The sequence below is a fragment of the Mastigoproctus giganteus genome, chromosome 6, assembly GCF_048544385.1.
Source record: "Mastigoproctus giganteus isolate SK-2022 chromosome 6, ASM4854438v1, whole genome shotgun sequence".
NCBI lineage: Eukaryota > Metazoa > Arthropoda > Arachnida > Uropygi > Thelyphonidae > Mastigoproctus > Mastigoproctus giganteus.
Genome location: NC_143580.1, coordinates 160,338,415 through 160,356,452, shown reverse-complemented (window position 1 = coordinate 160,356,452; position 18,038 = coordinate 160,338,415). Strand labels below are relative to the sequence as shown.

General features: G+C 37.7%; 1 protein-coding gene across 1 annotated transcript in view; it reads right to left on the bottom strand.

Moving 5' to 3' along the window:
- Window positions 1-18,038, bottom strand: part of Ino80 (chromatin-remodeling ATPase INO80) — a 672,466-nt gene that overhangs the window by 489,130 nt on the left and 165,298 nt on the right. The window contains exon 9 of the mRNA XM_090376565.1: window positions 16,495-16,548. Coding sequence (XP_090232691.1) covers window positions 16,495-16,548 — 54 coding nt within the window. The remainder of the gene's footprint in view (window positions 1-16,494; window positions 16,549-18,038) is intronic.

The following is an 18,038-nucleotide window of genomic DNA, read 5'->3' as shown; positions in this document are numbered from 1 at the left end:
AGTGAAGGGTGCTGTATGAACTTTCAGATTTTTTGATTCTGAAAAATTCATTTAGTATCATGAAATTTTGCTCTTTACTTTTCTGTACACTATTTATTTTTGGTTCAAACAGATATTATTTTATGCACTAAATTAAAAATACATAAAACTAAGATATAGTATTGGTGGTAGCAAATAATGCAAGGAAAAAAAAAAACCTATAAATAAATAAAACTTCTCATATCACCAGTCCATCCACTCTAAATGTTTGTCTAACTCTTCCTTGAATTTATTCAAACTATCCACTTCCACAACACCAGATGAGTTTGTTCTGACATTCAACTACCCGCTAGCTAAAGGCCAATCTCCATAGATTTATCCTAAAACCAGCCTTCCTCATTTCAAATTAATGTCCCTGGATATGCTAGGTGGGCATGAGAAGGGATCCATTCAAAGCCTTAAACATCTCAATCAGGTCTCCTTGCACCCTCTTGTTCCACCTCACTATTCCCATTGCTGTTCTCTGCACCCATTCAAACATATCCATTTCAATAAAATGAAGCTTTCAGGCTTGTGTGAAATACTAAAGATATGGCTGAACCATTTCCTCATACTACAGGATAATGAACTCCTTATCCCTGCAGGAAACATTCCAGTATATCATTAACAAAACTGCATCAGTTGTCCTGGCAGCAAATATTCACTACTGAGAAAACTTCATATTTGACTGCACTGTTACTTCCCCTGGTCTTTTTCATTCTCCACAACCCATCAAAGTGGTACCACATGGTTGGCATGTTAATCCAGAATTACTGCTACCCATATGCAGTACCATGCATTTCTCAAGAGCTTTCACAGCAGGGGCACTTCTAACACAATGGCACTCACAAAATAAAAAAAAAAAAAAACAACCTAATAAATTGTAGAGTATTCTGACCCACTCAATTCAACAGAAATTTCCCCAATATTTAACAGAGAAATTAAATCTTTCCTGGAAAAATACTGAGCTGGGGTGGGGGATCAAAATGCTTTTGCAATTTTTTTTTTAAAGTGTGATTTTAATCAAAATAACCACCACACATGGCAAGAAGTTAAATGAACACCACTATATATATATATATATATCTCTTCTTGGGAGAGCAGCTTATCTAAAGTAGCTAACTGATGTGGCATATCATTAAAATATAGCATTCAAACTCCAGCAAGAAAAGAAAAAAAAAAAATTCAATGTGGATTTATTGGATGATTGTTTTCTACACCAGCATGCTCGGGAGGCAACTAGAGGGAGCAATACTCTTGATCTGATTATCAGTAGTGATTCTTCATGCATTAGGAATCTGCAGATAAAGGAACCACTGGGTGGCAGTGATCACAGTGTGCTGAAGTGGGATTTACTCAAGGAGGTAACTACCATCAGAGGTAAAGGGAAGGGTTTTTGTTTTCGTAAAGGCGACTATGATGGTCTGAGACAGTATTTAAATTCTATACAATGGGACCAACTGATGATGTTACCAACAGCAAATTCAAAATGGGAAGCATTCAAGGAACTAATCTTGGAAGCTACCAGGCTTTACATACCAACCAAGAAATATTGTTCAGGGTTCAGGCCTAAATGGTTGTCAGATGAACTAATGAGACATATGGCAGAGAAGAAAAATGCATGGGATACATACAAATTAATGGGTGATATGGAAGCCTATGATAGATATAAGTTGGTCTGTAACCAAGTCACAAAGGAGATTAGGCAGGAAAAGGCAGATTATGAGAAATGCTTGGCAAAGGACGCAAAGAAAAACAGAAAAGAGTTCTTTACCTATTTAAACTCAAGAAGGAAAGGGATGAATCAGATTGGTCCACTGGATGTTGATGGTTCAACAGTTGAGGATCCAGCTCAGGTGGCTAACAATCTAAACAAGTATTTTGCATCTACATGAGAAGTTATTCAGGAAGGGGAATGTCGTAGGTGAAGTAAACATTGGCAGTGAGCTAGATTATTTTCTAATAACTGAGAGGAAAGTGGAGGAGAAATTGTTGAGGATAAACATAAAAAAGGCACCCGGAGTGGATGGGATCTATCCAGTTATATTAAAGGAGGCAGCAAAGGAAGTAAGCAAATATAATTATGAGAGCTTCTTTGGACTCAGGGGAGGTACCCATGTAACCCCAATTCACAAAGGAGGATCAAAGGCTGACACAAGTAATTATAGACCTGTTAGTTTAACTTCGGTTCCAGGAAAATTAATGGAGGCACTGGTTAAAGAAGCACTGCAGGATCATCTGGACAAGAATTCAGTTATAGCTCAGAGACAGCATGGTTTTGTTAAGGGCAGGTCTTGTCTGACCAATTTGATTGGATACTATGATGTAGTCACAAAAGAACTGGATGCAGGGAATAACTTTGATATTATATATTTGGATCTTAGAAAGGCTTTTGATACTGTTGCGCATGGAAGACTGCTGCACAAATTGGAGAGGTGTGGCATTGGAGGCAAATTGCTGCTATGGATAAAGGGATGGTTGAGTGGCAGAAGACAGAGAGTGGTAATCAATGGACTGCTCAACGTGGACTAATGTTATTAGTGGAGTTCCTCAGGGTTCAGTGTTGGGTCCATTGTTGTTTTCTGTATTTATAAATGATATTGATGATGGTGTATCAGGCTTAATGTCCAAGTTTGCAGATACCAAAGTTGGCAGGGTTGTTAAGGACACTACTGATACTATGCTGCTGCAACAGAATCTGGAAAGGTTCAGCAGATGGGCTGAGAGGTGGCAAATGAAGTTTAACATTGACAAATGTAAAGTACTACATATGGGAAACAGTAACCCCAGATCAACGTATCAACTCTGTGGTACTATGCTGACAGTGGTAGAGAATGAAAAGGACCTGGGGGTAATTGTGCAGGCAGATATGAAGTTCTCTGAGCAGTGCAGACGAGCTGCAAGAGTAGCTCATGGTGTCTTGTCAATGATATACAGGAATTTTTCTAGCAGAGACAGGGATGTGATTATTCCCTTGTATAAGGCATTGGTCAGGCCACACCTTGAGTACTGTATACAGGTCTGGAGGCCTCATTTCAAGAAGGATGTAGAGCTGCTGGAACGAGTACAGAGAAGGGCAACAAGATTAGTGAATGGAACAAAGGGTTGCTCTTACGAAGAAAGGCTTAAGTTTTGCAAATTACAGAGCCTGGAGACTAGGCATCGGCGAGGTGATCTGATAGAGGTGTATAAGGCTTTGAATGGCTTGAGCATGCTCAATGCCAATGGGATTCTTCCTCTTGCTCAGAATAATCACCTGAGAGGGCATAAATTCAAATTGAGGAAGGACGGATGTCGGATAGATGTGCGGAAATTTGCCTTTAGCCAGCGGGCAGTTGGTTTGTGGAATAGACTCCCATCGCTTGGTGTTGAAGTTGATAGCCTAAACAAATTTAAGGCTCAGCTGGACAGGTATTTCGAACGAACGGAGGGGTGAAATGGGAGTAATGGTTGTTTTTTTTTTTTTTTTGTTTTTTTTTTTTTGGCTGATGCTGAATAAGCTTGCTTTCTTGCATCATATGCGTCTACTAATGCTAATGTTAAATCTTTTATTTTGTGAATATTGTTGCAAATTTTATTACTTCATTATGTCTGAATCTAAGAAGAAATGTCGACAGTACAGTATTGAGTATTTTGAAATATGACTTTATTCAGTCTCCTATGAACCAATTATTACCTATGTGCTTGATCTGCCAAAAAGTATTTTCAAATGAAGCAATGAAGCCTTCTAAGGCTACAAGAGCATTTGACTAAAATGCATGCTGACGAAAAGGATAAAGATTTGTCCTATTTTCAAGTACTAGAAGAAAAATATTTTAAATGTCCAACTATATAAAAACTTTTTGCGTCGTCCACTAAACACAATAATGATGGATTACAAGCTTCTTATAATATTTCATTATTAATTGCAAAAGCGGGAAAACCACACACAATTGGTGAGGAATTAATCTTGCCGGCAGTAAAAGAAGTAATAAACACTGTGCTTCATAAGCCAGTGTCAGATATCAACAGGAAAATTCCTTTGAGCAATAATTCAGTGCAAAGAAGAATCGATGAAGTGGTTGAAGCCATTGAAAAATCATTGTGCGTTTATTTGAAGACATGCCAATTTTCCATTCAACTCGATGGATCAACTCTCCCAAATAATGAACCACTACTCTTTTCATACATACGATTCATAAAAGAAGAAAAAGTTTGTCAAGAATTATTATTGCCTAAAAATTTGGAAGCGGATACAAAGGGAGAATCTATATTTAATACCATGAATAAGTTTTTTCAAGAGAAAGACATTCCTATTCGTAATATTTTGTCTGCTGCTACTGATGGTGCTCCAGCAATGACAGGGCATCACAAGGGTTTCGTAGCGTATCTGAAACAAACAGCACCAAATGTACTCGCTATACATTGTGTTCCTCATCGTCAACATTTGGTTGCGAAGAATTTAAGTGAACGCCTGCATACGTCGCTCCATTATGTTATTAGAGCAGTCAACAAGATTAGAAGCAATTCATTGAGTGACAGATTGTTTAGCCAAATTTGTAGTGAAAATGATGAAGATTTCAATTGTTTGCTGCTTCACACAGAAGTTCATTGGCTTTCAAAAGGTATTTCTCTGAATCGATTTTACAATTTGTTAGATTCAGTACTAGAGTTCCTAGAAAACAGAGATGACACATTGCGGGCCAATCTGATTACATCCAAAAATGACATCGCTTATTTGACAGACCTCTATAAAATATTTAATGAAGTCAATCTACAATTACAAGGTGATGAATGGAATTTAATTAAAACAAAAAAGTTATTGCCACTTTTGTGGGGAAACTTATTCTGTTCAAGCAGAATCAAGGCTGAGGGGAATATAGCCACTTTTAAAATTTATCAGCAGTGTCTCTCAAAAAGGAAGAGTTACTTACATACTGCCAACACTTGGAGGTTACCAATGCTGATTTTAATGAGCAATTCAAGGATATTCTAAACATGAATATACCAAATTGGGTTCTAGATCCTTTCTCATGTGTAAACATAGCAGGATCATCAAATTTAGAAGAGGAACTCATAGAACTCACAACAAATGAAGAACTAAAAATAAAATTCAAAAGAGGATACCAAGAGTTCTGGCTTCAGAAATCAATACTGACACTGTACCCTGGATTATGGGAAATAGTGCAGGAATTTTTAATTGCATTTCCATCTTCTTCTTATTTGACTGAGCGTGGGTTTAGTGCTGTAGCGAATTTACTAAGAAAAGGAACCAATTACATATAACTGAGAGTGGCGATTTACGACTGTTTTAACGAAAGTTGAACCCGATATTAACAAACTTTTAAAAATGCATCAGGCTCATCCTTCACATTAATTTATTTTTTTTGTATTTTTACTTTGTAAGTTTGAAATAAACAATTTTCTAATACATTTGATTGTGTTTTAATTATTACAATAAGATTCTTTACTAATGTAATACAATCTCCTAATATGTATTCCAAATTTTCATATTTAAACCATTGTAGGAAACTGTGCATAATGTTATTCGAACATACACTTTACATATGGGCTATGTTTCATCAAAATCGGAATAGCAATAACTGTGTTCAAGATGAAGCACATATTGGCCACTACTTTTTCAATAATTTAATGGCATAAGCAGTAATGTATCATTAGTTGCTGTTAATGTCGAAAATATCAAACGGCTTGAATGCGGAAAACTGTTATAATGGAGGGGCGTTACAAAATTTGTCTTGCAAAGTGGGCGGTGGACTGAAAAAGTTTGGGAACCTATGGGCTAGACAAATTTGAATTCTCAGAATTAAATCCTCTTTTTGGGAATAGTAGTAGTAGCATGTGATGCAAGAAAGCAAATGTATGAGCTTATGCTGCATCAGCTAACAAAAAAAAAAAAAAAAAAAAAAACCACACCATTCCCTCCAAATGAATTTCCGGTTCCTCCTTAAATTTATTCAATCTATCAACTTCCACAACGACAGATGGAAGTTTGTTCCAGCAATTAACCACCCGCTGGCTAAAGGTAAACTTCCGCACATCTATTCTACATCTGTCTTTTCTTAATTTGATTTTTTTTGCCCCCTTAGGTTCGTCATCTGAACAAGTGGAAGGATCCCATCAGAATTCAGCATGCTCAACCCATTCAAGGCCTTATACACCTCAATCAGATCACTGCGCAGGTGCCTAGTCTCCAGCCACTGCAATTTGCAGAACTTAAGCCTCTCTTGGTAAGAGGATCCCTTCATTCCCCTCACCAATCTTGTTGCCCTTCTCTGTACACGCTCAAGTAAATCTACATCCTTCGTAAAATGAGGCCTCCAGACCTGTACGCAGTACTCAAGGCGTGGCCTGACCATTGCCTTATACAGAGGTTAATCACCTCCATTTCCCTGCTAGCAAAATTCCTATATATCATTGACAAAACCCCATGACCTGCCCTGGCAGCCTGTCTGCATTGCTCAGAAAACTTCATATCTGCCTGCACAATTACTCCCAGGTCTTTTTCATTTTCTACCACCTTAAGTGTAGTACCACACAGTTGGTACGTTTCTCTGGGGTTACTTCTACCCATATGCAGTACTTTGCATTTGTCAAGGTTAAACTTCAGTTGCCACTTCTTAGCCCATCTGCCCAATTATCTAGATCCTGTTGCAGTAGCACACTGCCATTACTATCATTAACAACCCTGCCAACCTTCATATCATCTGCAAACTTCGACATTAAGCCTGATATACCTTCATCAATATCATTGATAAATATACAAAACAACAGTGGACCTAACACCGAACCCTGTGGGACTCCACTAATAACATTAGTCCAAGAAGAGCAGCACCCATTGATTACCACCCTCTGTCTTCTCGCACTTAACCATCCTTTTATCCATTGTAGCAACTTACCCTTAATACCATTCTGCTCCAATTTGTACAACAGTCTTCCAAGCGCAACAGTGTCAAAAGCTTTCCTGAAATGCAAATATATGATATCAAAATTATTTTTTGCATCGAGTTCCTTTGTAACCACATCATAATATCCTATCAAATTTGTCAGACAAGACTTTCCCTTAACAAACCCATTCTGTGTCTGAATTATTGCTGCAGTCTTGTCTAGATGATCCTGCGATGCATCTTGAACCAGTGACTCGATTATTTTACCCAGAACAGAAGTTAAACTAACTGGTCTGTAATTACTCGTGTCACCCTTCGATCCCCCTTTGTGGATTGGGGATACATTTGCACATCTCCAGTCCGTGGGGTCCTCCCCTGAGTCCAAGGATGCACTCATAATTATGGCTAACCGTTTGCTTAATTGCTTTGCCGCCTCCTTTAATATAACTGGATAGATCCCATCCACCCCAGGTGCTTTTCTTACATTTAACTTCAACAATTTCTCTTCCACTTTGCTCTCAGTTATTTCAAAATCATTAAGTATCTTGCTACAATTTGATAACCTTCTGCCATTTTCAAACCTTAATAATTCCTCACGTGTGAATATAGATGAAAAATACTCATTCAGTTTGTTTCCTATCTGAGCAGGATCATCAACAGTCGAACCATCGATGTCAAGTGGACCAATCAGAGACATCCCCTTCCTTTTAGAGTTTATATAAGTAAAGAAATCCTTGCTGTTTTTCTTAGCATCTTTTGCCAAGGATTTCTTGTAATCTGCCTTCGCCTGCCGAACCTCCTTTGTCACCTGATTACAGATTAACTTATATCTGCCATAGGTTTCTGAGTCACTTGATAATTTATATGCCTCCCATGCATTTTTCTTTTCTGTTACGAGTCTCATTAGTTCATTTGACAACCATTTAGGCCTAAACCTTGAACAATATTTCTTAATAGGCATGAAACTTTTAGTAGCTTCCACGATTAATTCCTTGAATGCTTCCCACTTAGAATTTACTGTTGGTAACATCGTCAGTTGATCCCACTGTACAGAATTTAAAAACTGTCGGAGACCACTGTACTTGCCTTTACAGAAGCAAAAACCCTTTCCTTTACCCCTGATGGTAATTAAATCTTTAAGTAAATCCCACGTCAGTACACTGTGATCACTGCCACCTAGTGGTTCTTTTATCTGCAAATTCCTAATACATGAATGATCACTGCTGATAACCAGATCAAGAGTATTACTTTCTCTGATTGCCTCTCGAACATGCTACTGCAGAAAACAATCATCCAATAAATCCACAAAAGTCTGACTTGTGTGTGAGGGGCCAACCCACAAGTTCCAGTCAATATCTGGGAAGTTAAAATCCCCCATTATAAGACATTCTGATTTACTAGCCCACTCTATTTCTCTGTACAATTGTTCATTGTACTCATTCGAGTCATTAGGCCTATAACACACTCCTACTCTTATATTTGCTTTCGCCATGCTTATGTCACACCAAACTGACTCAACAGTGCACTGTTCATCTATATCAACTGGATGCACTTCTTTTGATTTTATGTTTTTCTTTATTAACAGCATAACACCTCCTCCCTTCCTATCCTATCTATCCTTTCTGTACACATTGTACTCCCCAAATTCCAGTTCGGCATTCCTTATATCTTTGTGACACCACGTCTCTGATATCCCAACAATATCCGCCTTTGATGTCTTGACCAACACTTCAAATTCATCAAATTTATTTACTATACTTCTAGCATTGGTATACATGCACCTATTCTTATTCTTAGTTACTCTAACACATCCCATATACCCACCTGTTTCACGATGACTGCCATTCGTCCCTGAAACGCCCAACACCCCTCGCTCCAGGTCGCTACTTATTCTAATAGAAGTTGTGCAAGAATCACCTTCACCTCTGCCTATGGCTACTGTTAAACTATTAGTCCTTGTATCCCCCCCCCAAGCTATCAGTTTTCCGACCCACCTAAAACTGCCTCGATAGCATCAGCAAATATTCTTGCACCATTTCTATTTAAGTGTATCCCATCCCTGTAGAAGCAGTCTCTCCTGTTAACAAGTACAGTCCAGGCTGAAAAAAATTCTATCCCTTGAGCCTTGCACAATCTTTCCAGGCCCGAATTGATTGACAAGGCTCTCATCATATACTCCCTCCTATCGTGTCTGGGCAGAATTGCAGACATTTCAAATTCAACCCTAATTCACGGCTTTTTTTTCATCGGTGACCTGTACTTGTTAAGTAATTCTGCCGATCTCCTACTCTTAATATCATTAGTGCCAACGTGTACAACTATATCACCTTTTGTGCCCCTAAAAGATGATATCTGCTCTACGTCATCAACCTTTGCCCCTGGCAGACATACCCTGGTCCTGTTCCACCTATCCTTTTTACACAATATATTTCCCCGTCTCCCTGACAATAGAGTCACCAACAACTACTAGTTCCTGTGGGACCAGCGCATTCTGCCTTGGGGGTTGCCGCTGTGTTGCGCAATGACCAAGTGCAAGCTCTGGCGTTGATGTGGGCAGCTGAGAGCCCGATGGGCCCCTCAATTTAGATCTTTCGAGGGCATCCACCCTGTCCTTCAAACTCTCATATAGGCCCATAACAACGCTGAGTAGTAATAGAGGCATGTGATGCAAGAAAGCAAGTGTATGAGCTTATGTAGGTTCAGCCAAAAAAAAAAAAAAAAAATACACACAACCATTCCCTCTAAAAGTTTGTCCAGTTCCTCCTTGAATTTATTTAAGCTATCAACTTCCACAACAACAGACAGAAGTTTGTTCCAGCAATTAAACCACCTACTGGCTAAAGGCAAATTTAGACACATCTATTTTACAATTTTCTTTCGTCAATTTGAATTTATGCCCCCTTCGGTTCGTAACCTGAGCAAGCAGAAGAATGCCATCAGAATTCTGCATGCTCAACCCATTCACGGCCTTATACACCTCAATCAGATCACCTCACAGGTGCTGGTTCTCCAGCAGCTGCAATTTGCAGAACTTAAGCCTCTCTTGATAAGAGGACCCATTCATTCCCCTCACCAATCCTCTCAGTACACTCTCAAGCAAATCTACATCCTTCCTCAAATGAGGCCTCCAGACCTCCTGACCATTGCCTTATACAAAGGGATAATCACTTCCTTTTACTTTCTAGAAAAATTCCTGTATATCATTGACAAAACCTCATGATCTGCTTTGGAAGCCTGTCTGAATTGCTCAGAAAACTTCATATCTGACTGCACAATTACTCCCAGGTCTTTTTCATTTTCTACCACCCTAACTATCAAAGTTGGTATGTTTCTCTGGGGTTATTTCTACTCATATATGCAGTACTTTGTCAATGTTAAACTTCAGTTGACACTTCTCAGCCCATGTGCCCAAATTTTCTAGATCCTGTTGCAGTAGCACACTGCCATTAACAACCCTGCCAACCTTTGTATCATCTGCAAACTTCAAGATTAATCCTAATATACCTTCATCAATATCATTGATAAATATACAAAACAACAGTGGCCACAACACCAAACCCTGTGGGACTCCACTAATAACATTAGTCCATGAAGAGCAGAGTCCATTGATTACCACTCTGTCTTCTTCCACTCAACCACCCTTTTATCCATTGTAGCAACTTACCTTTAAAACCATTCTGCTGCAACTTGTACAATAGCCTTCCATGCACAATAGTATCAAAAGCTTTCCTGAAATCCAAGTATATGATATCAAAATTATTTTTTTCATCCAGTTCCTTTGTAACCACATCATCGTATCCAATCAAATTTGTCAGACAAGACTTTCCCTTAACAAACCCATGCTGTGTCTGAATTTTTGCTGCAGTCTTGTCTAGATGATCCTGCAAACATCTTTAACCAGTGACTCCATTATTTTACCTGGAACAGAAGTTAAACGAAGTTTGTGAATTGGGGATACATTTGCACATCTCCAGTCTGTGGGGACTTCCTCTGAGTCCAAGAATGTTCTCATAATTATGGTTAGGCATTTGCTTAGTTCCTTTGCCACCTCCTTTAATATAACTGGATAGATCCCATCCACCCCAGGTGCCTTTCTTATGTTTAACTTCAACAAATTCTCCTCTACTTTGCTTTCAGTTATTACAAAATCATTAAGCACCCTGTTACAGTTTGATAAACTTCTGGCATTTTCCTCCCTTAATAACTCCTCATGTGTGAATGTAGATGCAAAATACACATTCAGTTTGTTAGCTATCTGAGCAGGATCATCAACAGTTGAACCATCGATGTCAAATGGACCAATCTGATTCATCCCCTTCCTTTTAGATTTTACATAAGTAAAGAAGTCCTTGCTGTTTTTCTTAGCATCCTTTGCCAAACATTTCTCGCATCTGCCTTCACTTAACTAATCTCCTTTGTGATTTGATTACAGACTAACTTATATCTGTCATAGGCTTCTGTGTTCCTGATAATTTATATGAATCCCATGCATTTTTATTCTTTGCCACAAGTCTCATTAGTTCATTTGACATCCATTTAGGCCTAAACCTTGAACAATATTTTTTAATCAGAATGGAAAGTGTAGTAGCTTCCACGATTAATTTCTTGAATGCTTCCCACTTACAATTTGCTGTTGGTAACGTCATCAGTTGGTCCCACTAATCAGAATTTAAAAACTGTCTGGGACCACTATAGTCACCTTTACGGAAGCAGAAACCCCCTCCCTTAACCCCTGATGATAATTATATCTTTAAGTAAATCCTACATCAGTACACTGTGATCACTGCCACTTAGTGGTTCCTTTATCTGTATATTCTTAATACACGAATAATCACTGCTGATAACCAGATCAACAGCATCCTTTGCCAATCATAGTAACAAGAGTATTACACTCTTTGGTTGCCTCTCGAACATGCTGCTGCAGAAAACAATCATCCAATACATCCACTAAAGTCTAGTGTGCAAGTGACTAACTCACAAGTTCCAGTCAATATCTGGGAAGTTAAAACCCCCCATTATAAGATATTCTGATTTACTAGCCCACTGTATTTCTCTGTACAAAGTGCAAAGTGTGTTAAGTGTCTAACGGCACCATAAACCTCCGCTATTCACAGAATCTGTATTCATGGTCGCTGATTTAATATAAAATGAAACCAAAAAAATGTGAATTTTAAAGTGCCGTGAAAATTTTCCACCATAAAAAACATGGGCGTGGTTAAATTCACCTTGCCCGCTGAAAACAGTGCTTGGTGGGTGTGGATAAAGAAGTGACAAAATTGTGAGCGCGGATGTTTCCCAATAATCCTTGTTCAGTATATGTTATGCACTTGTCATGGATGGTTTCATTGTTTGCTTTTAATTGATATGCTTTTAAAAGTGAAAAATCTACTGTTTTGCAGTGTGTTAGTGTAAACAGACTTTTCCAAGTGTGTTAACGGTTAAAAGAAAGTGACTTTATTGTGGACAAGTTCTTTTCTAACCCTTACAAAAATATGGCTACGAATAACAAGGGAACTGTGAAAAGATCAAAGGCGGCGATGACATTAGTGATAAAATTCGGTTATTAGACAAAATTTCTAATGGTGAAAGTGTCTCGTCAGTGGCAAAACATTATAAAATCAATGAGTCAATGGTACGACACTCATGAAATTGGCAGAAAAAATCTGCCATAGTGTCAGTGAAAGCACATGAATTGCTTCAAAAATTTGCTGTGTAACTCATGATGTTAAATTAGAAAAAATGGAAAGGCTTTAAATCTGTGGATTTAAACCGAACTCAAAATAAAATTTCGTTAAGTTCACTCATCATTCTTGAAAAGGCAAAACACCTTTATCAAGACTTTAGCAAAACTGGTGATAGCACTGGTGGGATAAGTTTTTTAGCTAGCAAACAATGGTTTGAAAGTTTTAAAAATCGATATGGCCTCCATAACATGAAACTTGTAGGCGAGTCTATATCAGTGGATTTCGTGGCTGCAGAAAGTTTCCTGACTGAATTAAAAAAATTAATTACGGACAAAGAATATATGTTCCCAAACAGGTGTTCAATTCAGATGAAACCAGGTTGTTTTGGAAGAGAATGCCAGCCAGAACATACTTAACACAAAATGAATGTACTTAACATTACATACACAAAATGAATGTAATGTAACATACTTAACACAAAATTAACACAAAACGAAATCGCAGAATCCATGTGCTTTGAAGGAAAAGAATAAAGATCAACTTCCAGTTTATTGGAAATCAAATAAAAAAGCCTGGGTAACAACTACACTTTTTAGAGAATGGTTTAATGATAGCTTTGTGCGAGAGGTGGAAAGTTACTTAGTTTCAAAATCTCTAAATCTCTGCCTTTCAAAGTTCTGCTTCTTATTGATAACGAGACAGAACATCCAAGAAGTCTAGGATTTGACCACCTAAACGTTGAAATTGTGTTTTTGCCACCCAACACCACATCACTTTTACAACTGCTAGACCAGGGTGCAGTTGCTACATTTAAGTCCTACTATGTTAGGAGAACTTTTACTGGCTTAATTGAAAATATGGAAAGGGAGTGACTTAACTGTAAGTCAAAGTGGGAAAAATTATAACATCACAGATTGCCAGTTGATGAGATTAGAGCATCTATAATTAACACGTATTGGCAAAAATTGTGGCCAGAAGTGGTTGTTGTTAAAAGAATCCCTAATGTCAATGAACTAGCTTCTGATATTGTAGCAATTGCACAGGGAATAGGAGGTGAGGGATTTGAAAACATTGATGCAACAGACATTCAGGAACTTATTGAGACTCATGCAGATGAACTTACAATAGAAGAGTTGGATGAATTAGTAACAAGGTCAAATGAGAACCAAAGTGATCCTGAGGAGGAAGACCTAGACGTTGTTAGACCAGAATTAAATAGTAAATCATTAAAGGAAATCTTTAGCCTCTCCATACAACTTTCAGAAGAGGTGGTGGAAATAGATCCTAATTTAGAAAGATGCATCAAGTTTAAATGAGACTTAGAACAATTGCTCTTGCTTTACAGGAAAATTCAAAAGGAGCTCAACAAAAAAATGAAGAAACAAACTTTGATTGCGAGTTATTTTTCGCCCAGCAACCCATATTCTTGATATGTTCTTGAAAGATTTATTTGAAATTTCTAATATTAAATGTAATAATAAACATTTTACATTTAATATTAAATTGTTTCTTATTTTCATTTTGATGCTATATGCTTGTATTTCACTATGTACTCTATGTTTGTCTATGTACATAGTCATTAAGTAGGTACATATAATACATACACAGAAAAAAATGTTAGACTAGTTTTTCTTATTATTTCATACCTTAGAAAGGAACCCTTTTATTACTATGGGTGCCATAACTCATTATTCATGTTTTCGGTATTTGCACCATTTCTCAGGAACATAACCCCCTGCGAATAGCAGGGGTTTACTGTACAATTGTTTGTTGTACTCATTAGACTTATAACACACTCCTACTCTTATTTTTGCTTTCCCAGTGCTTATGTCACACCAAACTGACTCAACATTGCACTGTCCATCTATGTCAACTGGATGCACTTCCTCAGATTTTATGTTTTTCTTAATTAACAGCATAATGCCTCCTCCCTACTTATCCTGTCTATCCTTTTTATACACATTGTACTCCCCAAATTTCAATTCAGCATTCCTAATATCTGTGTGATACCACATTTCTGATATCCCAACAATGTCTGCCTTTGATGTCTTGACCAGCACTTCAACTTCCTCAAATTTATTTTCTATACTTCTAGCACTGGTGTACATGCAAGTATACATGCACCTATTCTTAGTTACCCAAACACAGCCCATGTATTTATTTGTTTCATGATAACTGCCATCAGTCCCTAAAACCTTGAGCATCCCTTGCTCCAGGCCGCTGCTCATTCTAATAGAAGTAGTGCAAGAATCACCTTGACCTCTGCCTGAAGCTACTTTTAACCTTTTAGTCTGTGAATCCCTCCAAGCTAGCAGTTTTCCAACCCACCTAATGCTGCCTCGATAGCATCAGCAAACACTCTTGCACCCTTTCAGTTTAAGTGTATCCCATTCCTGTAGAAGCACGTCTCTTCTGTTAACAAGCACAGACAAGGCTGAAAAAAAATTCTACCCCATGAGCCTTGCACAATCCCTCTAGGACTGAACTGATGGACAAGGCTCTCATCACCCCCCCCCCCCATCGTGTCTGGGCAGAATTGCAGACAATTTCAAATTTAACCCTAAATCAACTTTTTTTCAACACTGACATGTACTTGTTAAGTAAATCTGCAGATCTCCTACTCTTAATATCACTAGTACCAACGTGTACAATAATATCACCCTTTGTGCCCTTAAAAGATGATATCTGCACAATATCAACTTTTGGCCCCTGGCAGACATACCGTGGTACTATTCCATCTATTCTTTTTACACAATATATTAACTGTCTCCTGGCAACAGAGTCATGAACAATAACTCCTGTGGGAACAGCGCATTCTGCCTTGGAGATTGCCACTGTGGTGCCTGATGCACAAGAGTGCGCTCTGTCTGGCATTAAAGTTGGGCAGCCAAGAGCTTGACGGGCTCCTCATATTAATTTCTTTGAGGGCACCTCAAGCTCTCATAGATACCAATCAGAACGCTGAGTTGATGACTAATTTCTAGACACTATCTGAACCTAGCGCGCGTGCGCGCGCGCACACACACACACACACACACACGCACACACACACACACACACACACACAAAGACATCCTCCTTGGCTAGATCATGTTCTGTTCCAGAGAGTTCGGCAAACATTTTGCAATTTGCACATTTTTTTTAGGCTCTGATGCATTGGAGAATTACCCCCCCCCCCTCAGTTTTCTCTCCTGAGTCACAGCACTCCTGCCACTTTGTGCCCATTGCTTTGCTGCTCTAGTCTGGGGCATGATATTTAAAATTAATAAGATCAATAAATTTAATTAATTATCAATACTACACTATCTAATAGAATCCTAAATGCAGTGATGCGTATTACGCTATATAATTTTAAGTTAGAGCTACCTATTTACCAGATTTAAAAATTTGAATTCCCGACCACTCTCCATACAAAAACAATGGCTGCAAGATTCGAACAAAACAATGGTTTTACATACATTAATTAGTAACCTACAAAAACTATCTAAATGAAAAATAACCAGCGTAACTAGAACTATAAAGCTGCTTATAAAGTAATAAAAAAAATAAAAATAATAAAATAATAATTAAATAAATAAAATGGCAAACACTTATTGCTTTTTTGGAGCCTGTAATTCATAGCTGTAATTTTTAAAGAGTGTCAGTGCCCTCTAGGACTTAGGAATTTATAATTGAACCCAAAAGAAAACAAATACAAATACAAAACAGAACACATATTTACATGATTATGATTTCACGGCACTCAGAATAGCAGTGACAAAAAATAAACCATAAAAAGCTATACTATAACTACTATACTCTTTTTACATTGGAGTGTCACCAGTATTCCATTCAATCAGTGGCTTTACAACTTGTAGCATGTTTACTTAAGGGTTACTAAACTGATATTTAAAAATGAAGGCACTTACTCTCTTAGCAGTGGTTAATACTTCTTTATGGGTTGCTGCCTTTTGTTTTTGGGCCTGAAAAAGACACCTATTTAGAGAACAGCAGGAGTGATAATAATGTAAAATAATGTATAATAATGTATTTTCATTTTTATAAAACACAGTTGAAGAATCTTATAGTCACATTTGCAATTGGATCATGTTTGATATCAATACATGCTAAAGAACACTGTTTATGAAGAAACTGCTGAAAACCTTTCTTTGCCAAAACATTTCAGGTAACATAAAAGAATTATTGTATGGCAGAGGAATGAGATAATTAACAAAATAAACAGTTGCATTTCAATGCTGGTGTTGAAATAATTTGATATTCTGCATTAAAAAATATTTAAAGAATATAAAATTTTAAAAATCCATCTCACTGTTTTGGAGACAGAATCCCAACACAGTAATGCAAAATTAAAAAGAATGTACAGAAAATGCAAAAAGCATACTTGCAAACAGAATGCACAAAATCTGACACATTCCAGAAAGTAATATGGATAAAAATGGTTGATTTTTTTAAATACTATGAGAAATTTACAATCCTATAAATACTATGCAAATTACAAATAGCTAAAATATAGCTATTTGTAATTGTAAATAGCTCATTTCCAACACAAAAGTTGGAGGGGGGGGGGAAGTAACTGGTATAGAACAGCATTGTCAAGTGGTTGAATAAGGGAAAATTTCACCTGCTAGGTAGTTTAAGCACCAGACAAAGCATGTGGGATACACCTCAAAGCCCAATAAACGAACAATCTTAGCTCACGACTCACATTAAGTTAAGTGCCTTATCTTAACAGCATGGGTTTGTTAAGGGAAAGTCTTGTCTGACAAATTTGATTGGTTATTATGATGTGGTCACAAAGGAACTGGATGCAAAAAATAATTTTGATATCATATACTTGGATTTCAGGAAAGCTTTTGACACTGTTGCGCATGGGAGACTACTGTACAAATTGGAGCAGAATGGTATTAAGGGTAAGCTGCTACAATGGATAAAAGGATGGTTAAGTGGGAGAAGACAGAGGGTGGTAATCAATGGGTGCTGCTCTTCGTGGACTAATGTTATTAGTGGAGTCCCACAGGGTTCGATGTTGGGTCCACTGTTGTTTTGTATATTTATCAATGATATTGATGAAGGTATATCAGGCTTAATGTTGAAGTTTGCAGATGACACGAAGGTTGGCAGGGTTGTTAATGACAGTAATGGCAGTGTGCTACTGCAACAGGATCTAGATAATTTGGGCAGATGGGCTAAGAAGTGGCAACTGAAGTTTAACCTTGACAAATGCAAAGTACTGCATATGGGTAGAAGTAACCCCAGAGAAACGTACCAACTGTGTGGTACTACACTTAAGGTGGTAGAAAATGAAAAAGACCTGGGAGTAATTGTGCAGTCAGATATGAAGTTTTCTGAGCAATGTAGACAGGCTGCTAGGGCAGGTCATGGGGTTTTGTCAATGATATATAGGAATTTTGCTAGCAGGGAAAAGGAGGTGATGGTCCCTCTGTATAAGGCA